Source organism: Schizophyllum commune (genome assembly GCF_000143185.2).
Source record: "Schizophyllum commune H4-8 unplaced genomic scaffold SCHCOscaffold_3, whole genome shotgun sequence".
In the NCBI taxonomy this organism is placed as follows: Eukaryota; Fungi; Basidiomycota; class Agaricomycetes; order Agaricales; family Schizophyllaceae; genus Schizophyllum; species Schizophyllum commune.
This window is the reverse complement of record NW_026089540.1, coordinates 1,922,888-1,947,480: the sequence shown is the minus strand read 5'-3', so window position 1 is coordinate 1,947,480 and position 24,593 is coordinate 1,922,888. Positions and strand designations below refer to the sequence as shown.

The 24,593-nt window shown below is 56.9% G+C and overlaps 15 protein-coding genes across 15 annotated transcripts; 1 reads left to right on the top strand and 14 right to left on the bottom strand.

Moving 5' to 3' along the window:
• Positions 1 to 60: 60 nt before the first annotated feature.
• On the bottom strand, positions 61 to 1,704 carry SCHCODRAFT_02615369 (uncharacterized protein). Its single transcript, XM_003033822.2, has 3 exons — positions 1,626 to 1,704; positions 1,391 to 1,570; positions 61 to 1,341 (listed from the first exon to the last, which is right to left on the bottom strand). The coding sequence occupies exons 2-3, from the start codon at positions 1,476 to 1,478 to the stop codon at positions 194 to 196; spliced, it is 1,236 nt and encodes a 411-aa protein (XP_003033868.2). The 5' UTR covers positions 1,479 to 1,570; positions 1,626 to 1,704; the 3' UTR covers positions 61 to 193.
• Positions 1,705 to 2,141: 437 nt separating this feature from the next.
• SCHCODRAFT_02615368 (DNase I-like protein) lies at positions 2,142 to 4,775 on the bottom strand. Its single transcript, XM_003033821.2, has 8 exons — positions 4,713 to 4,775; positions 4,461 to 4,659; positions 3,878 to 4,409; positions 3,794 to 3,825; positions 3,519 to 3,740; positions 3,187 to 3,458; positions 3,030 to 3,131; positions 2,142 to 2,965 (listed from the first exon to the last, which is right to left on the bottom strand). Exons 2-8 carry the CDS (start codon positions 4,611 to 4,613, stop codon positions 2,401 to 2,403), a joined length of 1,878 nt encoding a protein of 625 aa, XP_003033867.1. The 5' UTR covers positions 4,614 to 4,659; positions 4,713 to 4,775; the 3' UTR covers positions 2,142 to 2,400.
• Positions 4,776 to 6,458: 1,683 nt separating this feature from the next.
• Positions 6,459 to 7,313, bottom strand: SCHCODRAFT_02724820 (uncharacterized protein). Its single transcript, XM_050347099.1, has 3 exons — positions 6,858 to 7,313; positions 6,660 to 6,804; positions 6,459 to 6,604 (listed from the first exon to the last, which is right to left on the bottom strand). The coding sequence occupies exons 1-2, from the start codon at positions 7,068 to 7,070 to the stop codon at positions 6,742 to 6,744; spliced, it is 276 nt and encodes a 91-aa protein (XP_050201696.1). The 5' UTR covers positions 7,071 to 7,313; the 3' UTR covers positions 6,459 to 6,604; positions 6,660 to 6,741.
• A 398-nt stretch (positions 7,314 to 7,711) lies between these two features.
• SCHCODRAFT_02490904 (uncharacterized protein) lies at positions 7,712 to 7,954 on the bottom strand (the record flags this gene model as incomplete). Its single annotated transcript, XM_050342939.1, has 1 exon — positions 7,712 to 7,954. A coding segment is annotated over one exon (243 nt), but the record flags the coding sequence as incomplete, so codon positions are not given.
• A 35-nt stretch (positions 7,955 to 7,989) lies between these two features.
• Positions 7,990 to 8,724, bottom strand: SCHCODRAFT_02569405 (uncharacterized protein). The gene is made up of 2 exons (XM_003033820.3): positions 8,362 to 8,724; positions 7,990 to 8,312 (listed from the first exon to the last, which is right to left on the bottom strand). The coding sequence occupies exons 1-2, from the start codon at positions 8,515 to 8,517 to the stop codon at positions 8,127 to 8,129; spliced, it is 342 nt and encodes a 113-aa protein (XP_003033866.1). The 5' UTR covers positions 8,518 to 8,724; the 3' UTR covers positions 7,990 to 8,126.
• Positions 8,725 to 9,174: 450 nt separating this feature from the next.
• SCHCODRAFT_02615361 (Metallo-hydrolase/oxidoreductase) lies at positions 9,175 to 11,193 on the bottom strand. The gene is made up of 7 exons (XM_050344706.1): positions 10,780 to 11,193; positions 10,469 to 10,724; positions 10,364 to 10,416; positions 10,286 to 10,302; positions 9,713 to 10,231; positions 9,525 to 9,632; positions 9,175 to 9,442 (listed from the first exon to the last, which is right to left on the bottom strand). Exons 1-7 carry the CDS (start codon positions 10,870 to 10,872, stop codon positions 9,316 to 9,318), a joined length of 1,173 nt encoding a protein of 390 aa, XP_050201694.1. The 5' UTR covers positions 10,873 to 11,193; the 3' UTR covers positions 9,175 to 9,315.
• SCHCODRAFT_02615359 (uncharacterized protein) lies at positions 10,973 to 11,249 on the bottom strand. The gene is made up of 2 exons (XM_050344705.1): positions 11,066 to 11,249; positions 10,973 to 11,008 (listed from the first exon to the last, which is right to left on the bottom strand). The coding sequence occupies exons 1-2, from the start codon at positions 11,232 to 11,234 to the stop codon at positions 10,995 to 10,997; spliced, it is 183 nt and encodes a 60-aa protein (XP_050201693.1). The 5' UTR covers positions 11,235 to 11,249; the 3' UTR covers positions 10,973 to 10,994.
• Positions 11,250 to 11,385: 136 nt separating this feature from the next.
• On the bottom strand, positions 11,386 to 12,138 carry SCHCODRAFT_02615354 (uncharacterized protein). The gene is made up of 2 exons (XM_050344704.1): positions 12,027 to 12,138; positions 11,386 to 11,979 (listed from the first exon to the last, which is right to left on the bottom strand). Exons 1-2 carry the CDS (start codon positions 12,038 to 12,040, stop codon positions 11,427 to 11,429), a joined length of 567 nt encoding a protein of 188 aa, XP_050201692.1. The 5' UTR covers positions 12,041 to 12,138; the 3' UTR covers positions 11,386 to 11,426.
• Positions 12,139 to 12,224: 86 nt separating this feature from the next.
• On the bottom strand, positions 12,225 to 13,232 carry SCHCODRAFT_02615352 (uncharacterized protein). Its single transcript, XM_050344703.1, has 4 exons — positions 13,208 to 13,232; positions 13,028 to 13,157; positions 12,346 to 12,969; positions 12,225 to 12,297 (listed from the first exon to the last, which is right to left on the bottom strand). Exons 2-3 carry the CDS (start codon positions 13,036 to 13,038, stop codon positions 12,402 to 12,404), a joined length of 579 nt encoding a protein of 192 aa, XP_050201691.1. The 5' UTR covers positions 13,039 to 13,157; positions 13,208 to 13,232; the 3' UTR covers positions 12,225 to 12,297; positions 12,346 to 12,401.
• Positions 13,233 to 14,118: 886 nt separating this feature from the next.
• SCHCODRAFT_02492961 (cytochrome P450) lies at positions 14,119 to 15,988 on the top strand (the record flags this gene model as incomplete). The annotated part of the gene is made up of 11 exons (XM_003034399.2): positions 14,119 to 14,173; positions 14,224 to 14,548; positions 14,596 to 14,630; positions 14,681 to 14,794; positions 14,846 to 14,961; positions 15,019 to 15,124; positions 15,177 to 15,383; positions 15,433 to 15,514; positions 15,562 to 15,666; positions 15,723 to 15,860; positions 15,913 to 15,988. 11 exons carry the CDS (start codon positions 14,119 to 14,121, stop codon positions 15,986 to 15,988), a joined length of 1,359 nt encoding a protein of 452 aa, XP_003034445.1.
• A 38-nt stretch (positions 15,989 to 16,026) lies between these two features.
• Positions 16,027 to 17,128, bottom strand: SCHCODRAFT_02615345 (uncharacterized protein). Its single transcript, XM_003033817.3, has 2 exons — positions 16,986 to 17,128; positions 16,027 to 16,939 (listed from the first exon to the last, which is right to left on the bottom strand). The coding sequence occupies exons 1-2, from the start codon at positions 16,994 to 16,996 to the stop codon at positions 16,258 to 16,260; spliced, it is 693 nt and encodes a 230-aa protein (XP_003033863.1). The 5' UTR covers positions 16,997 to 17,128; the 3' UTR covers positions 16,027 to 16,257.
• A 1,579-nt stretch (positions 17,129 to 18,707) lies between these two features.
• On the bottom strand, positions 18,708 to 19,274 carry SCHCODRAFT_01093012 (uncharacterized protein; the record flags this gene model as incomplete). The annotated part of the gene is made up of 1 exon (XM_003033816.2): positions 18,708 to 19,274. The coding sequence occupies one exon, from the start codon at positions 19,272 to 19,274 to the stop codon at positions 18,708 to 18,710; it is 567 nt and encodes a 188-aa protein (XP_003033862.1).
• An 898-nt stretch (positions 19,275 to 20,172) lies between these two features.
• On the bottom strand, positions 20,173 to 21,195 carry SCHCODRAFT_02597616 (uncharacterized protein; the record flags this gene model as incomplete). Its single annotated transcript, XM_003033815.1, has 5 exons — positions 20,173 to 20,186; positions 20,350 to 20,459; positions 20,508 to 20,560; positions 20,614 to 21,130; positions 21,182 to 21,195. The coding sequence occupies 5 exons, from the start codon at positions 21,193 to 21,195 to the stop codon at positions 20,173 to 20,175; spliced, it is 708 nt and encodes a 235-aa protein (XP_003033861.1).
• Positions 21,196 to 22,160: 965 nt separating this feature from the next.
• Positions 22,161 to 22,472, bottom strand: SCHCODRAFT_02490991 (uncharacterized protein; the record flags this gene model as incomplete). The annotated part of the gene is made up of 1 exon (XM_050342941.1): positions 22,161 to 22,472. One exon carries the CDS (start codon positions 22,470 to 22,472, stop codon positions 22,161 to 22,163), a length of 312 nt encoding a protein of 103 aa, XP_050201690.1.
• A 1,077-nt stretch (positions 22,473 to 23,549) lies between these two features.
• SCHCODRAFT_02492844 (uncharacterized protein) lies at positions 23,550 to 24,499 on the bottom strand (the record flags this gene model as incomplete). The annotated part of the gene is made up of 4 exons (XM_050342974.1): positions 23,550 to 24,211; positions 24,254 to 24,296; positions 24,346 to 24,387; positions 24,437 to 24,499. The coding sequence occupies 4 exons, from the start codon at positions 24,497 to 24,499 to the stop codon at positions 23,550 to 23,552; spliced, it is 810 nt and encodes a 269-aa protein (XP_050201689.1).
• Between the last annotated feature and the right edge of the window lie 94 nt (positions 24,500 to 24,593).

Genomic DNA, 24,593 nt, shown 5'->3' with positions numbered 1-24,593 from the left:
TACCTTCCGCATTCACTCACCGTTGCGCTGTGCATCCAACGTCAGGCAAAGGAGTAAAACAAAAGAATAAAACCGGCGTTATGTACTATCCAACTAGTTCCTACTAACACATCCAAAAGTTCCAAAATATCCGTATAATCGTCAAGTGAACCAACCTCGCGCCCACTGCAATCGCCTCAACCCAACAAGTCCCTCACGCACTCGCCGCCGCGCGGCACTCCGTGTTCTGCTGGTCGCAGTCACCGACGGAGAACCCGCCGCCCGAGTTGGCCGCGTTCGCGCACTTGTTGTGCTGCACGTCGCACGAGCGGCCGAGCGCGGCGGCCGCGTTCAGGAAGTCGTCGTTGCCCTCGACCTGGAAGCCGCGGCCGCCGGGGGTGACAGCGGGGGCGGCGCCGCCGAGGGAGCCGGTGAAGGTCTGGAGGTTGCCGGAGGTGGAGGAGGATGAGGACGAGGAAGAGGAATCCGAGCTGGAAGAGGAGGAGGCGGAAGAGGCGGCAGAGGCGGCAGCGCTGGAGGTGGCGGAGGCGGCGCTGCTGTTGGCGTTGCCGGAGTTGTTGCTCGAGGAGTTGGAAGAACCACCCGAGTTGTTCGAGGAGCTGCTGCTTGAGTCGGCAGAGCCGCCGCAGCCGATGCTGCCGCTGTTCGAGGAAGCAGTGGAGGACGAAGCGGCCGCGGAGGCCGTGCTAGAGCTGCCAGAGGCAACAGCAGCAGCGCCACCGCTCACGCCAGACGAGCTGGCCGAGGAAGACGAGCCGCTGCCCGAAACCGCCGCCTCAATCTCCTCCGCCGTCGCGTCCTCCACAAGGAGGTTCTGCGTGAAGATGCATCCCTCCGTATCGTTCTGGTCGTCGCACGTATTCCCCGCCGCCGTCGGGTCGTTCACATCGCCCGGCGCGAACGTGCCCGACTCGAGCGCCTGCTGCGGGTCGCCGCCCACACTAGCAATCTGCCGCGCGAGCTCGAGCGTGATCTGCTTGTTCGTGTCCGCCGCGCCGTCGCTCGCCGGGTCCTGGTGCTGCTGCAGCGCGGCGATCTCCGGGTTCGCCGCCGTCACGCTCGTGCACGCGTTGCTCGCCGCGCCGACCTTGCCCGAGTTGCGCTCGAGCGCGCGGTAGACGAGCGCGCCGACCATGCCGTCGACGTCGTTCGCGGCCTTCGCGTTCGTGAACGCCTGGTCGGCGATCGCCTGCTGGAGGCAGTCGGGGTCGGTGGAGTCGCCGAGGCCCTGCTGGGCGGCGGCGTTGCCGAGGAGGGCGAAGACGGGGTCACCGAGGTTCTGCGGGTTGTCGAGAGCCAAGCTCGCCCGGACCAAGGTGAGGTACTTCTCGTGAGAGTGCTCTGGCGGGTCATTAGCAAGACTGTTGATGGTTGAGCTGTGATAACTCACCCTGAGGCACTTCACGAGGTATCGGTGCTGCCCTCACGAGGAAGAGGGACAAGTACGTGATGGCAAGAATAGCACCCTTCGCAAACATATTGAACGACAGTAATGGGGTTGAGAAGTTACGGATTAGAATGGAAAAGTGAAGTGGGATGTGAAGAGGGAAGAAGAGGATACGCCAGCGATCTGCAAGTCCTTGGTTAGCATTGTGCTGGGACTGTAGTAGAAGCCATCTACTCACTGAAAGAACGAAGAAACGAAGGAAAGAGAAGTCAAGACCTAAGCTTGAACTTCGGTGAGAGCGAGGAAAGGAATGAGCCCTGATGGCGAGCTCTCCGTCTATAAGTATGGCGAGCATGACAACGACCCAGTGCAACGGGCAGAGGAACAGGATGCGAGTGGAGCCCGACGCCCGATGGTCTCTTAGCGACAATATGACCGTGATCAGCACCTTTCTTCCGAGAGATTGCCGGAGGGAATCAGGGCCCAGGCGCGCCCTCGACGATCTGAATCCTTCCTCACCTTCGAAGCAAGGTAGAGTAGTATAGGGGACGCGCGTGGTCAGAAAGAGCGCTGCTGCATGCAGTAAATATTATGATTGAGTGGCTATAGGCGGTAAATTGTCTTTGAGTCCGTCGCCTTTGGTCGCATTTTCATGGCGGCCGTTCCTGGTATAATGAGCGGAGGACCTATGGTGCCCCGCGTGGCGTTGCATGGTCGCACGCGCCCACGTGATGGGGATGGCCAATGCTGGCGACGCGCCTGGCAGGGCGAGGAACGCGAAGTCCATAATTACACAGGGACACAGACGTTCAAGTGCCTTGTTCAGTATTTGGGGGATGGAGGAAAGGAGAGGAGCAATCGACGACTGGGCTGTGGTCCACAACTCGCGAAACCGAATACCGCGCGCGTGAAGGAAAGGTCCAAGTCATAAGCGGCCGTTATGTACGCAGGGTATAAGTACAAAGTCTCTTCTGACCTCCACCCAACTACCTCCTCAACACAGCCATACCTCCTCAGCACAACCACACCTTCCCCACACTAGGATCATGGTCACTAACCCTCTCCGCATACGTCGCCACCCAATTGTTCACATGCACATGCTCGACCTCGACCCCCCTCCCCGCAATCGCCCCCGACACGAACGCGTGGTCCAGCTGCTGCGTGTTCTGGTCGTACACGTACGTGTACCGCTCGACCTCCGCCAGCCCCGCCGCCTCGTCGATCTCGATCAGGCCGTCGTCACCACCCGAGCCAATATCCTCCAGCGCCTGCAGCACCGACCTCGTCTGCGTGTACTCGTTGAAATCGCCCGCGACGATCACATTCGCCTCCGGATCCACCGCCAGAATATCCCCGACAAAACTGGCAACCAGCTCTACCTGACTCGTCCGCTGCTCGACGCCGAGGTTGACCGGCGTCCGGCCATTCGCGTGCGTCGTGCTGCTACCGCCCTTCGATGTGAGGTGCAGGTTGATGGTGAAGAGCGAGGTGCCGTTGGGCGTGATCCAATGCGCGACGAGGGGCTTGCGCGAGCTGTCCCAGGCGGCGTTGGTGGGGGCGATGCGCCCGGGGTTGAAACTGGTGGGCGAGGTGAGGTGAGGTTAGTAAGGTTGAAGGTATATAGGTGCATATATGCGCTTACTTCAATGCGGGTGTCCCATCAGAGGACTCCTGCACCTCGACAGCATCAAGCGCTGTCCCCGCAGGCGAGCCCGACACAAGCTGCAGCTTATCCGCGCGGTACCTTCCAACACCACCCGTCAGCCTGACCCCCGCCCCACAACTGCAGTCTCACTCACAAGTACGCCTGCCTTATATTCCCACCAGGCTGCCCGCCATCCTCCCCGTCTTTCGGAGCAATGTCGACAAAGTCATATACCACGCCGCTGATATTTTTGATCGCATTCGCCAGTGTCACCAGCGTCACATTCGCGCTGACCGTCCCGTCGTCCGTCGGGCCCGAATTGTCCTGGATCTCCTGCACGAAGAGGATGTCGGGGCTGAGGAGGTAGGAGGCGATGTGCTCGGCGACAGCTGGGATGTGGGACGAGGTGGGGGCCATGTTCTCTACCTAAGAAGGTGATCGTCAGCTATGCGGTGAGTAGCAGAGCGAAAATGAGAAGCAGCGTACGTTGTAGTCACCGAAGAACAGGCTACACGCATCGTCGTCTCCCACGATACTCGTCGGCGGGGCCTCTTGCGAAGGAGTAGTCAGCACCGAGGGCGCCGTCAAAGGTAAAATCTGGTAGTAGCCAAACTGGTAATGCACGACGCCGACGATGTCGCTGAGGGTGACGCCGACAGCGACCTTGGGATTATCCGTGCCGTCGAGGGGGCTGCCGACCTGGATGGTCTGTGCAATCATCGTCAGAAGGCGATTCAGGGTGCATATATGCGCTTACCTACCTCGGGATTGGCATCAGGGATGCCATCCGAACCTGGCATGGTTCGTGAGCAACGAAGGAGATGTGAATGGTCATGTCAGCGTACCGAAGTTCAGAGATAGGCCACCGCGCCCATTCTTCCCCGTCACAGTCCAGTTTCCATAGACCCAAAACTCGCCATAGCTATTCTCGAAGTTCAAAGCGGTCGGGCTCGGAATCAGCACCAACTGCCCCTCCAAGCTCTCCCAGAAGTCCAATCCGTAGACGCTCGGCACCAACGTCGGGTTGATCTCTTCAATCCTTGTCTGGTTGTTCGGCACCGAGAGCCAACCATCGTCCCCCACGTCCAACGAGGACAGCTTCTGCGTCGGCGGCGACCTGTCGTAGCCAAGCACCACCGGCGTAACAGTGTTGTTTGACGAGAGGCTCTCAATGTCGGACGGGGACGCGAGCTCGGTGAGGAAGAGGTAGTCGGGCTTCGACGAGGAGCGGTACTCCTGCACGGTGCCGGAAAGCGAGATCGAGTCTCCGACGGTGACGGAGTCAAGCACGTCGGACGAGGTGGTGTAGACATAGAGACCGGTGGAGACGCGCAGGTCGTCGACTGGGTCGCCAGCGAGGTAGAAGCCACTGTCTGCCTGTTCATCGTCCTCAGCTGCCTGCACCCGAAGCCATCGTACAACACGCACCTTCGCAGTCACCAGCCCGGTGACGCCGCTGACCTTCTGCCCCACGAGCGGCGACTGGTACGCGTTCCCTTGTATCTCAGCGATCCTCGTTGAAGTCGTGCCCTCATACAACGCCGACAGGACCGCTATGGCGTGCAGAAAGCGCGTCGCCATGTCAAGGAGCGGTGCGAACGTGCTGCCGATCCCGCCTGTCGCGCTGCTGCAGAAGCTCAATATATGCGTCAAGCCTGAGAGGGGTACTTATCCAGGTACCTTATAGCTTGGCTGCACATGGCCAGCGATAGCGATATGTTGGCGTCCATGTTGAGAGGGACGAGGGCACATGGTGGAAGAAGGCAAGACGTCAGCGGAAGCTCTTTTGGGACCGAACAAAGAGATAGCCAAATGGGGACAGTCGATGGCAGGTGATGACTTGGGAGGTGCCTTGAAGCCGCTCAATCTCATATAGCAAGAGAAGCGCCAGTAAATGAGAGCAATACATTATACATTGAGTAGAAGGGAAATCTGTACGACGATGGATACACAGAGGACATATACGACCACGCGAAGGCAAGCTAGCCGGACGACCAAATTGGCGCCTCGCGAACGTGCGTCCCGAACATTTGAGATCAGTTGGCCCTGCCGAGCTCAGGAGATTGACAAAGAGCTACACTCTTGAGCTTTGGGTCGTGACGAGTCCCGGGGCCGGCATACAAAGTACAACTTTCTCAAGGGAGCCTTATGCACGCACGTGGATGTCTTGCACCTTGCTCTCTCTCCCGCGGCTTGACGAGGTCTTCATGCGCCTCGTTAAGGGACTTGCTCCCTCCCTCCCTTGTCTTGCTAATCTTGAAGTCGCCGACGGTCTTCATGAAAGGGGAGACAATGTCAAACGATGCACCAGTTGGCCCCTTCCACAAGGTGGAAGAGTTCACCCTTGGGCCACGATGAGGCCTGGCGCCGGTCGCGCTTTCAAGCGTGACCTATTCCAAGGGAAAGGCCGCGAAGGCCAGGTCCCCCCGTTAGGGAGACCTAGTGAAGGAGAAAGATGGTGGTCATGGAAGAGAGGGAGGTTAAACCACGAAGGCGGTAAGGCATGCGTGATGAGGGCGCAGGTAACGAGGATGCGAAGAGCGAGCACGAAAGAAAAGTGTGGGTTCTCTGACGGAGACGAGGCGTCGTCGACGCATCGAAGCCAATCGCACCAAGCGCATGTTGTTGTCGTTAGAGGCGCGACACTGCAAAGATTGATCAGCACGAGGCCAACGACGTCAAGAGCGGGGGGCACATACATTCAACTCAGACAATGGAAAACCTGCTCCGCGATACACACGCTCTTACGCTCAGACTCAGGCGTCGAGTGGAGAAGCTCAGTGGAACGCGGCGCGCGTCTTTCATGCCGAACCGACTGTTGCGCTCGGCCACACCCCAAGCTCACTCAATCACGCATCGATCTGCGAAAGGTTATCAGGAACGATAAAATGCATACCGAGAAATAAAACGTACCTCACACTCACTCCGCAGAGCGATAACGCCAATTGGCCCCTCCCGCAAGGCGGGAGAGCTCACCCTTGGGCCGCGATGAGGCCTGGCGCCGGCACGCGCACGAGGGATATTACTATCCCCCGTGCAGGTGCCTATTCCAAGGGGGGCTGTTGTGGCCCGGTCTCCCGTTGGGGAGACCAGAAAAGTCCTTACGGCCTCGAGGTTTGCGGGGAAAGGCAGCTCGAGGCAACTACGAAGACGCGAATGGAGACGAAGGGGAACAGTGAAGAAAGAATGCTCAAGGAGGTGGGCTCAACGAGTGTGTGCTTTCTCTGGGACCTGACACGAGTTGACGCCGGTTAATGCACGGCACTGGGATACGGTCAGCAATGCTCATAACAAGTCAAAAAACCGCGAGAACTCACGAAGATCTAAAGCAAGGCGGGCCGCGCTCGATAAGCGCCGTGCATAAACTAAATGAAGGTTGCGTCTCGTCCGTCTTAACGTGAACTCGACAATGGGCGAGAGAGCTTCAAAGATCCTGTGAAGACCCTTACAAACGTCGGCGGCGGCGACGCAATGACTCAGATCTTAGCAAGATTGAAGCTCAAAAGACTTAGGGCGGCATCGTCGCAGCAACTCAGACGAAGGAAATGTTGGTGTTGGCGGAAGCACGATCACTGAAGAAGCGGTATCAGCACGAATACGATTATAAGCGAGAAGGGAAGGACATACATTTCACTCAGACGAAGTTGCAGACGCTCGCAAGCGCAACACGCCACGCGTAGCTTAACTCATGTGCGATGGCGAAAGCCGCTCAACCAAATGTTGCGGGAGTGCTTGACGGCGACGGCATTCTTACTCTTACGTTCAGAGAGATCTGCAGCGCATCGTCAGCGAAGAGAAGACCATGAGAGAGGAAGAAGAACGTACCTCACTCAAGCAATCCACAGATGTTGTACGCCAGTTGGCCCTCCCGAAGTCGGGAGGTTCACCCTTGGACCGCGATGAGGTCTGGCGCCGATGCAGAGCACCTATCCCAAGGGAATCTTGAGGCACACCCGTTGATGTCTTGCGTCTTGCTCTCACTCCCTGGCTAGTCTGAAAAGCCCGCGCGTTGCTGTCTTGCTCCTTGCTCTCCCTCATTGGCCTTGATGATGTTGCCGCCTTGCACCTTGCTCTCACCCACTTCGCCCGACGAAGTCTTCTTAAGCATCGTCAGGCACGCCAGTTGGCCCCCACCCGCAAAGCAGGTGAGGTTCACCCTTGGGCCGCGTTGAGGCCTGGCGCCAGTCGCGCTGTTGAGGCACGACCTCTTCCAAGGGAAAGGCCACGAGGGCCGGTCCCCCCGTTAGGGAGACCCAGTACAAGATGAAGACATGACGGCAGTAAAAGCGGAGGCGAGAGACGGAAGTGATGGCGGGACTGTGAGTGATGGAAAGAGTGGCGGCGGAGGGAAGAAAACGAGCGAGCAAGGATGTCGAGGGGATGCGATGGCACCGGGCGTGTAAGCTCGACGACTCAGAGGGAAGCAAAACCCTGACGACTCATCACACGACGAACGCGTTGATGTCGGCGGAGATGCACGACGCTGCGAAGATTGGTAAGCCGAGCACGACAACGAGAACAGGTAAGGGCGCGCACGTTTCACTCAGACGATGGAGGATCCGGGACACGATTCATACCCTCCGAACCTCAGCATGACCAGGTGAACGGAGACACTGAAGTCGCAGCACGCGTCTGCCTGCGCCGACTGTTGCGGTCGGCCGCGCCTCAAGCTCACTCAATCACGCATCACTCTGTGAAAGACCATCAGGGACGATGAAATATGAACCAGGGAAGGAACGTACCTCACGCTCACTCCGGCGAGCGAGAACGCCAGTTGGCCCTCTCGGCAGAGTCGAGAGGTTCACCCTTGGACCACGTTGAGGTCTGGCGCCGGTGCACCGCCCGCAGACGATGCACCTATCCCAAGGGGGTCTTGAGGCACACATATTCTTGAGGCACGCCCGTTGAGTCTTGCTCTTTGCTCTTACTCCAATGACCGACGAGCGGCGCGAAAGGTCTTGACTGCGCGCATTGAACCCCTGAGAGCTTCTGTAGTTCTTGCTGAGAGTGGCTCCCGGTCATCTTGATCTCCAAAGATGAGTATTGACGTCGAAAACCTGCGTCTCGAAGAGAAGGTAGGCCAAACGCGGCAGATCATTGGGCCTTTCCCACAAGGTGTGAAAGTGCCCCCGTCGATGAAGGACGTGAGGAAAGCTTGGAGAGGGCTTGAGGGCCTTGACGATGATGCTTGATGATCTTGAGGTCGATGTGTTGTGACAATAGGAAAGGACGCGTTCGGTCTTGGCCCGCTGACGTTCGGGGTGGCGTGGCGTTGACGAGCTGCAAGAGGATTGAGCAGTTGTACGACAGCAAGAGAGTTGCCACGCACCTTAAGAGTCATAACACCCATCCTCATGTCCATCGGCGATGGTCTTGAGCGATCGGGGAACGCGGCGCCAAACCGCCACAAAGGGGAGAAAGTGCAAGAAGACGACGGGGAGGAGCGCGTTGAGGCGCCCAAGTAGGTGGCATGTACATAGAGCATAGTAGAGAGCAGGATGGGGGAGAGAATGGGGAACACAAAGAGCGGCGACGGGCGAAAAGCGACGACGAGCGATGTGTGGCGCAGTGGCGACCCCGACGATCGCAAGCCGTCCGTCTACAATGGAGCGCAAAGAGGAAGAGAGACAAGATAAAAACGGGAGAGCAAGAGCGCCTTACGACGCAATCGCCACTCGGGGCAGGTGATGGGGGGAGAAGGGAAGAAGGGAAATGGGGGAAACGACGCGAAGACCCTGCCCTTATGTACCCGCCCCCGGCCCGATCACCGTGTCACATGACCTGCACGAGGCGACACAAACGCAAGGCCCTTGAAAGGACAAACAATTCGCAAACAAACACGTTGGGCACGAGGCGTGCGCTGGCGACTGCGCGGAAAGGCCGCCGAGTGGCATGATTCACGGAAACAACCCTCGACGGTCAACGAGCGGAACCATCTGCGGCATGCCACGCGGCGAGATTTGCTTCCGCTACGGAGCTATTCTGAATTGCATCAAAAGAGATCAAAGGTGGTCAAAGACTCTCAAAGGCTCTCATAGGAAAGAAGGCCATCGCGCTAACGTGTTCCATGCATTGAGGGATAACGTGCGATCGCGGCTCCATCGCCTGACCGCGTAGGAACGAGCCTCATCGGCCGACTGCATGTGGAGGAAAAATATGATAATGCACCAAGGAGCGACAAGTACGCTAAAGGCTACACAAAGGTCCTACATCCGATAGCATCGAATCCTTGCACAATGATAGTATAGAAGCCATGCACAACGAAACCAGTACAGGTCCGCACCTAATAAAACCTCGTCTCCCCAATTTCGCACGCCGTGAACGCGTCATCAGCCAACCCCGCTGCCATAGCCTCTTTCTTGAGCAACTGCGGAGGCTCAAGTACTGGTTCATCAGAGAGGACCCAGGTGCTGAAGATAGATATTAATCAGCCTGCGTTCCACGAACCGCACCGCAAACATCTACGGCGAGCGATAATGAAAGAAGACTCACCCCCAATGCATCGCCACGGCGCGCTTCGCACGAACGTCCTTAAAGATGTTGACGCTGTCACCTGGCGAGGCATGCATCGGCGACATGAACCGGCGGGGGAGATAGCAGCTGGAAAGGGGATATGTCAATATTCTGCGACTCCCGAATGCAACGCCGCAATCATCCCGAAAATGGCGTCCTAAACTCACCCTATGGGCAACAGCGCAACGTCGAAGCCGCCGAACCGCTCGCCAATCTCCTTGAAGGCGGGGCATGACGGGCAGTCGGCCTCATCCTTGCCGTCCCACAGCGCCTTGTACGCCGTGTCGCCGGCGAAGTACACCTTCTTGCCCGTAGTGATGGGCCCCTCAGCGCCAGCACTGACATCAGCGTGCTTATCCGCCCCCTCGACGACTTCCTCGAACGCCCACCCAGACCACAACGCCGGTTGTCCCCTCATACGATCTAGCGGCGTCCGCCCCGAGTTGTGCTGTGCGGGTACGCAGTGGATGTCGACGCGGGTGGGTTGAGTGGATTGAGCGGGCGTGTCGGGCCCAGAGGAAGCGGGTATCTCCAGCTCTATGCGCTGCTTCTCCCACCAGTCGAGGATATGGAGGTGGCTGGCGGGCACGCCGAAGGACTTGAGGACCTTCTCGTTACCGCGAGGGGCGAAGATGTGGGGGATGCGGGGGCGCTTGAAGAGGGCGTAGATGGTTTTGTAGTCGAGGCTGGGGGGGGGTGGGTTAGTGAGGTGTGGGGGGAGGGGAGGATGTTGAACGAACTGGTCATAGTGATTATGCTGGATTCGGGGGAAGTCTGTTAACGGCGCGCGTTCGTCGTATATGATGAAGGGGACTCACCGAGATGACCACCGCGTCAACGTCTGGCAGCTCATCGACTCTCGCTGCAGGTGCTAGAGAACGAACGATTAGCACAGGGCATATGTGAATAACTGAGGTGCGCACGAGTTATCCGCTTCAGCTTCGCCGCCGACACCGGAGCGCAATAGTCTCCCAAGACCGGGTCAGTGAGAATTCGTATTCCGCGCTCAGCTCCAGCGTGGTGGGGCATCTCGATGAGGAAGGCTGCATGCCCCAACCACGTCGTCTTGACCTCGTCCTTGCGCGCCTCGCCGTGGTCCCATACCGGCTTGCGCACAGGCATTCGCACAGCTAGGTCGGCGGGGAGAGGCGCCATGCCCTTCAGGAGGTTTCCCGCGATCTATCCGCCGTAAGTCAGTCCCCTCTGAAGCACGCTGGGGTGGTCCACCACGCACCCATTTCCCGTCCGTCCAGTCCATCTCGCGGAAGCTGCTCCAGGGATTCTTGAAGTTCGTCCCGCTCGCGTTGGCCCAGTGCGCGGGCCGCATCTCCTGCGCGACGCCATTGTTCCTCACGACATCGAGGACTCTCAAGCTCATGGCTAGAGATCGGCGGGTGAGGGAGGGAAGACGGAGAGCGATGGACGACACTTTGAAGGAGAGCTGGCCTACTACAGCTGTTGCGGTGCGATCGACGCCTACCGCCCGAGTTTATAGGATAGGAATGAGGATAAACCTTCAGATGACGACGGCGTCCGGCAAGTTGGACGGCGCACATCGGGCGGAGGAGGGGCTGAGACATATATAACGCAAGCCCCGCGGCAGGAAGACATGCGAGATGCGGGTTTGGGTCGACGTTCCTGACCATTGTTCAACGCGAGAAGAACAACGTCAGCAGTTTCGTATGTCATGAACATGAGCCAAGCCTTCGCACGCACGTCGCGTGGCGCCCGAATCGGAACTCAGTGGTGAGTCACCGCTCTCAAAGGCCCTCCGGATATCGCGAAGGAGTTCATTGCAATTAAAGTAATAAGCAGTGCAAAGCATATTGTTACATAGATTACGACGGGTTCTTCTACACGCGCGTTGAGCGAGAAAGGGCATCATTCTGCAAGTAGAGGGGCAGCTTCATGTGAGCAGGAAGCCCCCAGAAACACCAAAGACGACGTACAATCGTCATCAGAGTCCCAGTGTACCAACGCCCTACCAGGGCCGAAAGCGCTTCTGCCTTCTGCACGCTCATACAGCTGTAGATTCTGCGTAAGGTCCGCAACGTCGTCCATGCCGCTCCTATCGTACGTCCTCCGCCTGGTCAAATACACATTGCCCGGATAGAGGTCCGTCGTTTGATTAGATTTTTCCTTCCTCTTCTTCTTCGCCTCCTTCCAACGGGCATTCGCCATCGTCCGCTCGTGTTTAGCGTAGGCTTGGCGTACTTGCGGGACCGTAACCTCAGTGTCGAGCGTCGCATTTGTGATTCCGATGCGCTGGAAGCACTCTGCGGGAATTGTAGAGATGCCATATACGTCGTCAATCTCCGATATCTTGACGGTCAGGCGGCCATCCGGGTGAAATGGGCCATCCTCTACCCTGTAGCCCTTGTTCTTGCGCGTTAGACGTAAGCCGTTTTTACTGGGGAAGGCCTTCTTCTTATTTCTATCCATCCGCTTTAGCACCGTTGCGGCGAGGAAAAACTAACGCACTTCTTGTTGGCCATAGCAAAACTGTCGCACGGACTTTACAGGAGTAGGGCGTCGCACGACTTGCGCACTTCAGCGAGTTCAGGGCAGGAAGCAAGAGAGGCCTAGGCTAAACAGGCCTTCAGGCGTGGGTAGAAGAAGCGCAGGTCATGAGATAAATCTCATCATTCGTCTGAACCGTACTAGGATTCAGAAGCACAAGGGACCAAGAAATACACATGCCAGAAAAAAGTAAGTCAAGTGAAGAAAAGGTGACCAGCAACGGATCTGTATACTGTGCTCGTGGTCAGTATAGCGAATGGATATCAGATACAGCACGTACACAATGTTCTTAATAATGTCAGCGCTTGTACGCCGTCACGGCGCAGAGCAATCACTTCAGACTCCGATTTCGTCGTCCGAGCCCGAAAGGTCCACAGGTTCTGGGGTCTCACCCATTTCGTAACTCTTGCGCGCTGCGCGCAATTGCTCAGGCGTAACACGAGACGCCTCGAAGGCGTAAATGCTGACACCGACGCGCCGAAAGCATTCCAGCGGAATGTCGAGCGCGGGTAACCCGTACACGGACGCGATCTGCGAGATCTTGATGTACGGTTGGCCATTGGGGTGTTTCTCTTTGGTGATTGGCGGTTCGTTGGCCGCGACGACCGACGGCTGAGCGCGCCTATTGATGCTTTCCCTGCTTGCGGCGCCTCCTCTGCCAGATCCGCGGCTTCCGCTAACATCGTCCGTGGTAAGCCACCCGTTGGAACCCTCCCTCGGGGCGTCTCCGCGATGAGTGCCCCCAAAAGTGCCGTATGCTCCTCGTCTGGCGCCTCCTCTACCGCGATCTCCTCTAGTCCCGCGTCCCCTACCACCACGCCCTCTCTGAGCGCCTCTCGTGCTGGCGCCTCTTGTGTTGTTCGCGCCCCTCGTATGCGCGCCACCTCTCGTATGAGCGCTTTTACTGTCAACACTCCGTTAGAAAGCCATCGTCTCGGATATCGCAGAAGCAGACGACTTACTTCGTCGGCATAGTAGCTCGCTCGCAGCTCGACGAGAGACAACACGAGGCAGACGATGACTTGTGTGAGGAGGAAGCAGGGCTGGTCGATAGGGCGGCCTTTTCGCAGATATGCGGGTAGAGTATAAGCTCTGTTCCGCCATGAGTCCCGCTTTCTGCCGCGTTTAGAAGAGCTTAAGACCATCCTAAGTGGGTGTCGTTCAACGCTTCATCAAAGCAAGCAATTGTAGCGATGTGAACGGAGAGAGCAGAAGGCGCGGCCTTGTGTTATTCAGTCGAGTACGTGTCACAGATTGGCATTCGAAGTCGATGAACAAGCGTCGCTATTCTCTTAGTCGGCGAAGTTACAGAGCAAGCAAGCATAAATTCACATGATGGCAGGAGCCAGAGTGAGTCCGGCAAGTACCGACGCGCGCGTGGCGTCCAAATCGGAACTTTAGGGTGACTCACAGTCACGCCTCTACCACGACCTTCAAGTCCATCTGCGCCCAAACGGCGTATGGCTCCTACATTCCCGCCTCCTAGCGGTGCACGCCGCTGGAGCTGCGCTTGCAAAGGCCTCTGATGCTTATCTCATCGATCCTGGGATCGCGAATGAAGAACTGACATTGTGACTGCAAACCGCCGGATGTAGCCTTTCGACCACCGCTCATATCGTTATGCACGCCTTCACCTGATCAACGTCTCATTGTAGGTCGCTCCATCGATGAATGTGCCTCATTTATATCCATATATGGGCGCAACAAGGACAGCTAGTATGCACGAGGCACGATGGCCGCAGGTCGCCTGCGGCGCAAACCCTATCGGGTCCTATTGTTTCCTGATCTTGGCCGCCTGCGCGCTCAGCAAGAAATCGGCTATGACGCTCATTTGACAGCTGCTTCTCTCTTATATGCTCCTTCGCCCTCTTATCCAGTCGAATCCCCGAGCTCTACGTTCAGTGCCTACCTCAGGTCGTCCGTCGCGATGACACTGCACGCATTGCTTTTCATACTTGCATCTGCATTGTTTGTCTGGAAGTTGATATCGCGAAAGCCCCCTTCTCGACCTCCTGGACCGGCGGGGTATCCAGTTGTAGGCAATCTCTTTGACATGCCTCTCGGCGGCTGGGAATGGGAGACCTTTACTCGCTGGGCTGAACAATACGGTATGTTCCTCTCATCATATGGGTACTTTCTCTCACTGACTCGCTTCAAGGCTCTATCGTCTCCATCCGTATCCTTGGCCGCACAGTTGTCATCGTAAACTCCTACGGTAAAGCGTACGAGATGATGGAAAGGAAAAGCCAAACTTACTCCTCCCGACCCCGACTCACGATGCCTGCCGAACTCATGGGGTGGGGCGACGGGCTCGCATTCGTCGAATATGGCCCGCGACTGCGCTCTTACCGCCGTATCTTTCATCGTGGACTTGGCAGTCGCGAGGCAGTGAGCGCTTATGCGCACGTGCAGGAAACACACGCGAAGACGTTCGCGCGAAGCTGTTGGCGCGAGCCGGAGCGGTTTCGAGAGCATGCTGTACAGTAAGTGGAGGGCTCGGCTGTCGTTCCTCACCTCATCCACGAAACAGCATGTCCGGAGCGCTCGTCCTGGCTGTCGCTTACGGTGCGTCTGATAACCCTTCATCTCGTTCAATCTACTTACCGCATACCCAGGCTATCACGCAAAACCCGATGGAGACCCCATCGTACGCGCCGCCAATGACGCTATCGAAGTATTCAACCTGGCGGCGTCGCCTTCTGCGTACCTCGTGAACCTGCTTCCGGCAAGTTCGTCCTCCTAGCCTGCGTTGACCTGTCCAGGTTCTGAATGGCGCGCAGTGAAGTACGTCCCGGAGTGGGTACCCGGCGCGGGGTTCAAGAGGCAGGCTCGGTTGTGGCGTCCGCTCTACGGTCGCATGGTCGATGCGCCGTTCGACTACGTGAAGAGCGCGTTGGTGAGTGTTGTGCTTCCACAACCCATTTCGGATCTGCGACTAAAGCGAGCGGTGCAGGAGTCGCAAAGTGCCGACCCATCATTTGTGGCACAGGCGTTATCCGCGGCTACGTCGAAGCAACAGGAAGAGATCATTAAGCACGCGGCTGGATCGATGTTCGTGGGTGCGTAACGACTTCATGGAATAGAGCGGCAATGCGTGACAGTGTATATCAGCCGGCAGCGAGACGACGGCCCTCGTAATTCATGCGTTCTTCTTCTTCATGGTTCTGCATCCGGAGGTGCAGAAGCGAGCTCAGGCGGAGGTTGATTCGGTCGTTGGGCACGGTATTAGGTTGCCTGAGAATCGGGATCGAGATAAGCTCTCATACGTCGAGGCGATGTGCAAAGAAGTTCTGCGCTTCCATCCACCGGGTCCGTGCGGTGAGTCGTACATGAGACTATTCTCGAAGCCTATCGCTGACGAAGTCAGGTCTGCCTCACGCAAGTACGCAAGACGATGTACAGGATGGATATTTCATACCAAGAGGAAGCACCATAATTCCTAATATCTGGTATCGTGGCTTGTCGCCGACTTTCTTCAGTGGCTGATATCTCCAAGGATGATGAGCCGCGATGCTGCAGTCTACTCCGACGCAGATACATTCGATCCTGAGCGCTTTTTGGGACCTACGCCTGAGCAAGATCCCAGGGAATATGTATTTGGGTACGCCTCCCCGTTCGCAGACTGAATTGTCGTGGACTCACCGTCGATTTCACCAGTTTCGGACGCCGCATCTGCCCAGGAAGATTATTAGCAGACGCATCTATCTTCGTCACCATCGCTGTGTGCTTGGCGCTCTTTGATATAAGAGCGGAAGGAGCGCTTCCTGATTATAAAACGACTGGTGGGCCGATAAAGTGAGTCGCGCCCGTATTCTCTGCTCGCGTGCGACGACTGACTCTTGTCCAGTCACATATGTCCCTTCAGATGTGCTATCGTGCCTCGACATGATGATGCTGTGATGGCACATCTCCTGGGGGACTGAAGTTCTTCAATGCATGCATCACGCACATTCGAAATGACCCGTAGAAATTCAATATCATTCTTTGCATGCCCTAGGCGGCGAGTGTTCGGGTAAGGAGGCATATACGAAACAATGGTGTTTGCGGACAGAACAAGTACGTATCGCCGTGCAAGACGACGGCCAGGCATAGTAGACGGTAGGTAATTCGAGGAGTAGAAGAAACTATATACTAGACGGGCAGTCAGCGAAGCCGCTAAGCGGCAAAAAGGAAGTCGGACACACAATGCATCCTAATCATCCCAGTGCTTGTACGCCATTCCCGGCGCAGTGCAACCGAACCCCGACCCAATCTGTTCCACGAGATCACGGAGACCGTCATCGTCATCTGAGTAGTCATATCCCCAATCCCGAGCCTGGAATCCATCGTCCGAGTCCCAGTGACCCGGGTCATCCGAGTCGTCAGAAGAATCCGAGGGGTCTGAGGGGTCTGTGGGGACTTCAGGCTTCTTCGAAGGACCAGCTTCAGCCTCGCGCTTCCCCACGTCCTCCTGCAGACGCTTGCGAGCCGCCTTGAGCTGTCCGGGGGTGATCAAGGTCGCGGGGCTCGCGCTCTTCAGGCCAGTCCGCTTGAAAATGGGGATGGTGGGGATGTCGACCGAGGTGTGGTACACGAGCGCGATATCCACGATCTTGATGAGGCGCTGACCGTTGGGATGGACCTCCTTTGTCGTTGGTTTCTGCTGATTACCTCCGATCTTGTTGGCGGCTCTTTTGCCAGCACCACGACCCCTGCCGGCGCCTCTACCTCTAACGCTTGCTCCTCGTCCGGCGCCTGCTCCGCTAGCTTCTTCTCCGGTGGCGCCAGTCCCACCGATAGCTCCTTGACCAGCGCCTCCCCTGACGCGTCCCCTCTTGACGCCGCCCCTGCCGACGCGGCCTCTATTGACGCCTCTCGGCGCATCAGCGGTCCGTCTATACGGCGTCAGATTCTTGGTCGTCTGCAAATCAAAGCACATACCTTGTCGACATCCCTCAATGTTCAGATAAGATGTTCAACGTTCGACGATGCACAAGCGCGCAGCTGGGTGTGAGACGCAAGGTCGGTCCACAGACCGCCTAGGTCGGAAGGAGTTCCATTCGTGAGATGAACCTCGTCATATGCCGTACTAGGATGGACAAAAGCAGTACACATAAGAGAAGCCAGAATCAGCACGAATGGAGACATGGGGCTGCGCGACTGCAGCCACGGGTCGATAGCGACGATTGGGCGGAGGCCGCGCACAGGGGATCCGAGTCGTTACTTGTGACTGGCCGGTCCAGCAACGACAGTCGATAGGCATGACGTGTGACGAGACATGTGGAGATTGACGCTTTTTGAGAGCGAGCGAGCAGAAATAGCAGCGTCGAAAGTCTGAATTTCGGGAGACAGCAAAAGCCAGGCTTCGATTTCGCACGTGCGAGAAGTTACGATTCCGTTGTGATTCCGTTGTGACGGTCACGGTTGAAGTGTTGGGTCATGACCGGGCAGTCGAGTGCGCAGCAGGGTTCTCTGTCAAGATTTACTCACACGTAGCGTCGTTTTGTTTCTTTCCTGTACTTGCTGAAGTGAGCAGAAGCCCCGGTTACGTTGTCCAGGGCAGAAACCTTGACGCCCTGAAATCCTTGGAAGCACGACTTGGAGGGAGAGAAAGTCGGAAAGGCACATCAGTTGAGCTTCTGAAGCCCGGAAATTCAAGATAGCTGTGTTGCCTCGTCAAGGCTTGTGTCATGAGAGCATCGGGCCTCCCGTCTTGCAAGCGGTGATGGGTCTTGTTTGCCGTGATAATTTCAGTCATGCTCGTCGTTGATCCCGATATTGCATCTTGAGCCATGCTCTTATTGCAGTCGGTAGACGATTTCTTGCATCGTCCAACCGCGCGTCCTGCCTTCTCCGGATGCTCGTCTTGATGACCAACTCGCCCAATCTTGTCGTTCTTGGAAATTTGAAGATCGTGACGGTCTTGACGAGGAAAAGCCAAACGGAACGCCAGTTGGCCCTCACCCGCAAGGCAGGTGAGGTTCACCCTCGGGCCGCGTTGAGGCCTGGCGCCGGTCGCACTCAAAGCGCGACCTATTCCAAGGGAAGGCCCTCAAGGCCCGACCTCCCCGTTAGGGAGACTTATCGGAGGCGAAAGGTGGATGTGGTGTGCTAGAGGATGAGAACCGAAGGAGAGGACGAGACTCAAATACGACAAACGCGGGGCGGCGAGGTGATCAGAAAACGAGAGCGGGACGTCGAGAGAGCGACCTTAGCGGACGACGAGTATGTCAGAGCGACAACTCATGGTCTACATCACAGCTGATGAGGTCGCGAGTACGTTGAGGTCGGCGGAAGCACGACTCTATGAATTGATGAGCATGGGTCCGGAAGGCAAATGGAAATGGCACGCACATTTAGCTTAGGCGATGGAGACGTCGGCGAGGATGGCGCGAGATAACTTAGGCTCTTACAGCGGCGAGCGTCGCGCTCCCAAGCTCACTGTCAGATGTCTCACGAAGAGCCCAAAAAAGACGACGCAACACGCGTCCGCCATGCTGAGCCGACTGTGACGGTCGGCCATGCCTCAAGCTCACTCAATCACACATCACTCTGCGGAAGGCGGTCAGTTGCAGCGAAGAAGACAAAAGAAATGCATACGCACCTCAGGCTCACTCCTGCGAGCGAGAACGCCAGTCGGCCCTCTCGATAGAGTCGAGAGGTTCACCCTTGGACCACGTTGAGGTCTGGCGCCGGTGCACTGCCCGCCGGCCGTGCACCTATTCCAAGGGGTCTCGAGGCACACATCCTTGAGGCACGCGCGTTGACTCTTGCTCCTTGCTCTTGCTCCAACGGACCAGCGGGCGGGTTGCGGGACTTGCTGTTGAAGCGTTGAGGGCATCGGAGGGTTAGAATTGTGCGGAGCGTCAGGCCAAATAAATTCCGGAAGCGAGTTTTGACGTCGCGAAGGAGTGTCTTGACGAGGAGCGCCAGAAGGCGGCGAATCATTGGGCCTTCCCCACAAGGTAGGAAAGTGACCCGGGCGAGGTAGGTCTCGAAGGCACCAAAGGGGAGCTTTAGAGCGTCGAAAAAAGTAGTTGCAGGTCGATAAAGTCTGATGATCTTGATACTGATGGGCGTTGGGGAAAGCAGAGGGTGCGATCGGTCTTGACGCGCTTGACCTCGGGGGTGGTAGTGGCGTTGACGAGCTGCAACGAGAGTGAGCGTGTGAGCGACATCAAGAGCATTGCCACGCACCTCGAGAACCGTAGTGCTCATCCTAATACCCATAGGCGACGGTCTTGAAAGGTCGGGGAATGGGGCGCCAATCCGCCACAAAGTGGCGGATGTGAGAGAAACCGGCGGTGAGCAGCGCCTTGAGGATCGTAAGTAGGTGGCTTGTACGTAGAATGCAGTGGTCGACGTGACGAGGGATGACGTGAGGGGCACGAAGCACAGCGACGAGCGAAGGACGACGAGCAGCCGTGGCCACCACGACGATCACTAGCACCTCGTGTATAGTAGAGCCAAATGAGGAAGAGATGCAATAAGTCGGGCAAGCAGCCACGCCTTACGACGCACCCGCCACTCGGGGAAGGGGATGGGGGCAGAAGGGAAAAGAGGATGTGGGGATCAAGCGAAGGTCCCGGTCCTTATATAGCCTCTCGGCTCGATCATCATCAACACGCGCCCGTCACGGGACTCGCCTTTGTACCGACACGAGGCGACACAAACACAAAGCTAAATCGCATTTCATTGAGAGAGCATGACAGAAGACGAGAAGCCCAGCTGCGCCGAGTGATTGCTGTGTGGAATGCTGTGGCATGGTGGCTGAAGGCTTGAAGCCAACCCTCGACGTCCCAAGCGGGACCAAATACGCAGGTCCACGTGTAATTTGGTTCCGTCACGGAGTTATCCAAACGTGAGTTCTCTTCTCAATAGACGTTGTCTGGCGCGCTCGGTCCGAATCTGCTACTCAATTATGCTGGGAGGCTGGCTTTCGCTCTGAATGCGGGCAACCAGCAGTCGCCTCTGAGTTCAATAGTTGACTGAGTTTTTTTGCATGCAGCAGAAGGCCGTGCTAGTCGCGAGCCGCCGATGAAGTGGTGTTTGGTTGCTTCACATCGCCTCAATGACAGCGCGTGCCACATGAGCATGATCTTTGCTTGCGGCGATAATGCAGCGTCAGCTACAGCAAACAAACTTGTGGGACGAATAGCTTCTTGTGACCTTAATGTAAGCTCGGTCGATCTGGCGAGTTTACTGGATCCCTCGTCCGCCACGCCTCGAATATTCCAAAGCGCGTCGCGCTCCGCAACGAGGGCATACTCACATCCCCGTGCTTCAACAAGGACACAGCACTCACCGAGCGCGTGAACACGCTCGAAGAGCAGTGTCGCGAATGAGGTCCGCAAGACCTTGCACATGAGAGGAACCATGTTCAGGTTTAACGGCAGATATTGCATGAGGGATATTCTGAAGGACGGCCGTAGTCCTCATGCTCTAAGTAGAGGCAGCAAGTACCTCGATTCGCGGTCCGGAATCGCGACGCTGCTCATAACGTCGGTTATCGAATGCTACGACCTACAAAGCATCACATACCACGCTAGACGTCCCGCTGCCTACGCACTATCTCTGGAGGAGCGAACTCGACCCTCGAGTAGGCTGCCTCCAACACGTTCCGCCTTTCGAGGCCTTCCCTGTGGTGCATGATCATCGCCTCGCCGTATGCAGCCCATGCGCCAGACATTTTGTCTATTGGACGCAACCTAGCGGATTCGCCACTGGCCTCTGGTAAGCAGTCGGTGGCATCGTAGCTGGAGAAGAAGTCGGGCGTCGTCGGCTGGGTGGTGGAAGTTTCCGACATATTGGCCGCCGTTTCTGAAGGCGCCTGCCCAGTTTGCTTCGCGCGCAGCTCCTCTACTTCGTCCAGACCGCTCTGAATTGCCGCCCTTATTTGCGCGGGCGTAACGTTGGTAAAGCGGCAGATTTCCTCCGGGACGCCTGCTACCTTTCGGAAGCAGGACTCCGGAATGATCAGGCCTCCATAATGAAGAGAAATCTCCAATATGCGGATGTACCGTTCGCCGTTGGGATGCACAGGACCAAAGATCAGGTGCTCTTGCTGGTGAGCAGCCTCAGTGTGTCTGAAGCCATATCAGTTTACGAGCCAGAGAAAGTTTTCAGCGCTGGCATACCTGTATCTCGACATGGACGAGGAGACGTGGTGCGGCACGGCGACGAGGGAGGCGAGGAGGACCAATGCGCGGGCCCCAACCTTTTGTATGCTCTTCCAAGAGGCTCAAATCGCCGAGTACATCTCGTCATATGCCGGCGAAGTGTAGGTCATTCCGCTCGGGAGGGCGGATATGCATAAGAGAAGCCAACACCGTGACTACCTTGCGCCAACAGGTTACTAGTATTTGGTTGCTTGCGGACGTAGCCATACTAGTGTCAGTTCAGGAGGTCGTCAAGTCAAAGGCAAGATGAAAGCAGAGAGAGCCCGAGCGTTCGCGAAGTCTGTAGGAGGGTGCCAATCGACATTCTCGAATCTTGAAGTTGACGGCAGGAGTCAGAATGAATTTCCAAATGATGCACGGTGACTCCGAGATGTGAGCGTGATGGTCACGGTTCGTCACGGTCGTGATCTGAGGCGAATCCGTATCGTGGTCGTACTGGGCGCTTTCGTGCATCCATGAGAGTCTCCAATTGGCGCTTGAAGGTCTATGAGTGGTATACGGCATATAAGTACGCTGGAATGTCTGCCATTTGAGTACACCTTGCGAAAAATGCTGTACCGAAGTCCACAAAGGCCTTCAGAAAGACATCGGGTTACATTTTGGGCCACGAGCGCGGCCTGCCGGTCCTGTTATGGAAGCTCCATTCCTATTATTGCAGGAAGTCCTTGATCTTGGCACGCTAAGTCGTCGAGGCCCTTGAGGATGGGCTACCAGCCGCTCAGAAGCGTATTTTGTTTGCATCCATTGCACGCGTCGTCAGGAAACCATAAGTCAACAGAAAATGAAAGCACGCCAGTTGGCCCTTCCGAAGTCGAGAAGAACACCCTCGGACCGCGATGAGGTCTGGTGCCGGCGCACAAAGTACACCTACTCCAAGAGAATCTTGAGGCCCGCGCGTCGCGGTCTTTCGTTTGCTCTCACTCCGCGGCCGGTCGTCTTAAGGACATTGATGTCTTGCGACCCAGTCTTGAGGTATTTCTGCTCCTTGCTTTTCGCCCGACGAAGACTCCCCAGCATCGGGCACGCCAGTTGGCCCTCGCCCGCAAAGCAGGTGAGGTTCACCCTTGGGCCGCGTTGAGGCCTGGCGCCGACCGCGCTTTTGAGCGCGGCCTATTCCAAGGGAAGGCCCTTTGGGCCCGGTCTCCCCGTCAGGGAGACCTAGTAAAGAAGAGAGATGGCGGGGAAAGAGGAGCGGTCCGAATGAAGCAGAGGTTAATTCGGACGCGAAGATGAATGGGCGGTCGAGCATTACGAGCGCGCGACTGAGACGCAGAAAGGGCGGCAACGAGAGAAGAGTGGCGAGAGCGCGACCTTAGCAGGCACTGGCAAGCGTCGTCGATGACTCAAGAAGCACACACGGCGAGCATGGTAATGTCGGCGAGAGGGCGACGCTGGAGAAGCTGGTCAGTATCGGTTCGGTGAGTTAGGATGAGAATGACACATACGTTTAGCTCAGGCGACGGAGCCCTCGGAATGTAGGAGCTAAAGATCTCAGGCGCGTACTGATAGCACAGCGAGATGCCATTTTGCCGGCGAGCGCGTGAAAAAGGCGTTCACGAGCCGGCGCACCAGAACTCAATGCGGGGCCATGTGCGCTCTCAGAACCTCAGCACCATCGTCAAACGAGCAGACTGAGAAGAGCGTAGCTCCCAATTGCCATGCAGCGACTGTTGCGGTCGGCCATGCAAGCTCAGCTCACTCACGCACGCAATCACGCATCACTCTGCAAAAGACGATCAGCTACGGGAAGATACGAACAAGTGAATAGACATACCTCATGCTCACTCCTGCGAGAAAAACGCCAGTTGGCCCACCCCTTCCGGGGCGGTTCACCCTTGGGCCACGTTGAGGCCTGGCGCCGGTCGCGCTCGCAAGCGCGGCCTATTCCAAGGGAAGGCCCTTAAGGCCCGGTCTCCCCGTTAGGGAGACCTAATGAAGGAGAAAAGTGGTCGTCATGTAAGCAAAAAGAGACGAGGAAACTCAAAGACGATGAGCATCGTCGGTCGACAACGAAGTGGGCGAGGAGCTCGCGTAGCTTATAACGCGAAGAATACGTTGAGGTCGGTGGAGGCGCGACGCTGAAACTTGATGAGCATGGGTCCAGAAGAGAAAGGGGAATGATACGCACGTTCAACTCAACCAATAAAGGCGTCGGTAAGGACGGCGCGGGAATCTTTGAGGACATCGCACAAGTGCTACGCGTCGCGATCTCAACCTTAGCATGAGAAGACTAACGGAGAGACCGAGAAGGCTGAAACCAGCGCGCAGTCGCCATGAACCGACTGTTGCGGTCGGCCATGCCTCACTTAATCGCTCACTCACTCACTCACGCATCACTCTGCGAAAGACAATCAGCCACGATGAACACGAATAGGGAAAGAAGACATACCTCACGCTCACTCCCGCTCTCGAGCGCCAGTTGGCCCCCACCCGCAAAGTGGGTGAGGTTCACCCTTGGACCACGATGAGGTCTGGCGCCGGCGCGCTGCCCGCCAGCAGCGCACCTATCCCAAGGGATCTTGAGGCACACAAGTCGCTTGAGGCACGCACGTAGAGTCTTGCTCCTTGAGAACCAGCGGAGTAGAGTCGCGTAGGGTTCGAGACGGAATCGTACGGAGTAGAAGCGAAGCAAGGTGTAGGACTCGTCCGTTGTTTGTCTTGACGTCGAGTTATCGAAAGCGTGTCCTGATGTCGAGAGCGCGTCTAGAGTATCGGAAAGCCAAAAGATGTCGGGCGGACAGACCTTTCCCACAATGTGGGAAAGGGGTGTTGGTTGTTGTCCACGGCTTGAGAGCGGAGAAGGCCAAAGGATCAAACAGCGCAAAAGACCCTTGACGATACTGAATGCGGTGCGATCGGTGTTGACACGCTTGAGGTCGGATGATCGAGTAGCGAATCGACGAGTGGCGTGCGCAGTGAGTGATGTCCACGACAGAGAAGCGTAGCCGTTAGAGCGCAGACGTAGACCAGAGGGTATATCCCGAGTGACTGTCAATGTGAAGAACGATGGGGAAGGGAGTGAATACGCACCTAATAACAAAGAGCGCATCGGAGGGCGAGTGGCGTCGACGAGCTACAGTCGAAATGAGCAGATGCATGAGCGTATAAACCTTGCCACACACCTTGAGAGCCACTTCTCGTCGCATGTACACTCGGAAATGGGCCTTGCGGGTCAGGGAGTGCGCGGCGCCTATCCGCCACAAAGTGGCGGACGTGAAAGAGAACGCTTTCGGGAGCGGTCTTGAGGCGAGCTTGAGGATCGGAGGTAGGTGGCATGTAGGTAGAGTATAGTAAGAGACAAGATGGTGGAGGAGCGGGAACGTTAATGAGCAAACGATGCGAGGGACGATGCCGGGCGCAGTGGCCACCG

Coding starts and splice junctions, on each gene's coding strand:
- SCHCODRAFT_02724820 (XM_050347099.1), bottom strand. CDS start 7,070: ATGAGGGAGAGCAAGGAGCAAGACAGCAACGCGCGGGCTTTTCAGACT. Junction 6,805..6,857: donor CTGTGGATTGCTTGAGTGAG/GTACGTTCTTCT, acceptor GATGCGCTGCAG/ATCTCTCTGAACGTAAGAGT.
- SCHCODRAFT_02569405 (XM_003033820.3), bottom strand. CDS start 8,517: ATGCTCTATGTACATGCCACCTACTTGGGCGCCTCAACGCGCTCCTCC. Junction 8,313..8,361: donor TGGGTGTTATGACTCTTAAG/GTGCGTGGCAAC, acceptor ATCCTCTTGCAG/CTCGTCAACGCCACGCCACC.
- SCHCODRAFT_02615369 (XM_003033822.2), bottom strand. CDS start 1,478: ATGTTTGCGAAGGGTGCTATTCTTGCCATCACGTACTTGTCCCTCTTC. Junction 1,342..1,390: donor ACCTCGTGAAGTGCCTCAGG/GTGAGTTATCAC, acceptor ATGACCCGCCAG/AGCACTCTCACGAGAAGTAC.
- SCHCODRAFT_02615359 (XM_050344705.1), bottom strand. CDS start 11,234: ATGACATACGAAACTGCTGACGTTGTTCTTCTCGCGTTGAACAATGGT.
- SCHCODRAFT_02615368 (XM_003033821.2), bottom strand. CDS start 4,613: ATGGCGACGCGCTTTCTGCACGCCATAGCGGTCCTGTCGGCGTTGTAT. Junction 3,741..3,793: donor TCCCTGATGCCAATCCCGAG/GTAGGTAAGCGC, acceptor ATGATTGCACAG/ACCATCCAGGTCGGCAGCCC. Junction 2,966..3,029: donor GATGGGACACCCGCATTGAA/GTAAGCGCATAT, acceptor CTCGCCCACCAG/TTTCAACCCCGGGCGCATCG.
- SCHCODRAFT_02615361 (XM_050344706.1), bottom strand. CDS start 10,872: ATGCGGCCCGCGCACTGGGCCAACGCGAGCGGGACGAACTTCAAGAAT. Junction 10,417..10,468: donor GAAGCTGAAGCGGATAACTC/GTGCGCACCTCA, acceptor TTCGTTCTCTAG/CACCTGCAGCGAGAGTCGAT. Junction 9,443..9,524: donor GCCGTGGCGATGCATTGGGG/GTGAGTCTTCTT, acceptor ATCTATCTTCAG/CACCTGGGTCCTCTCTGATG.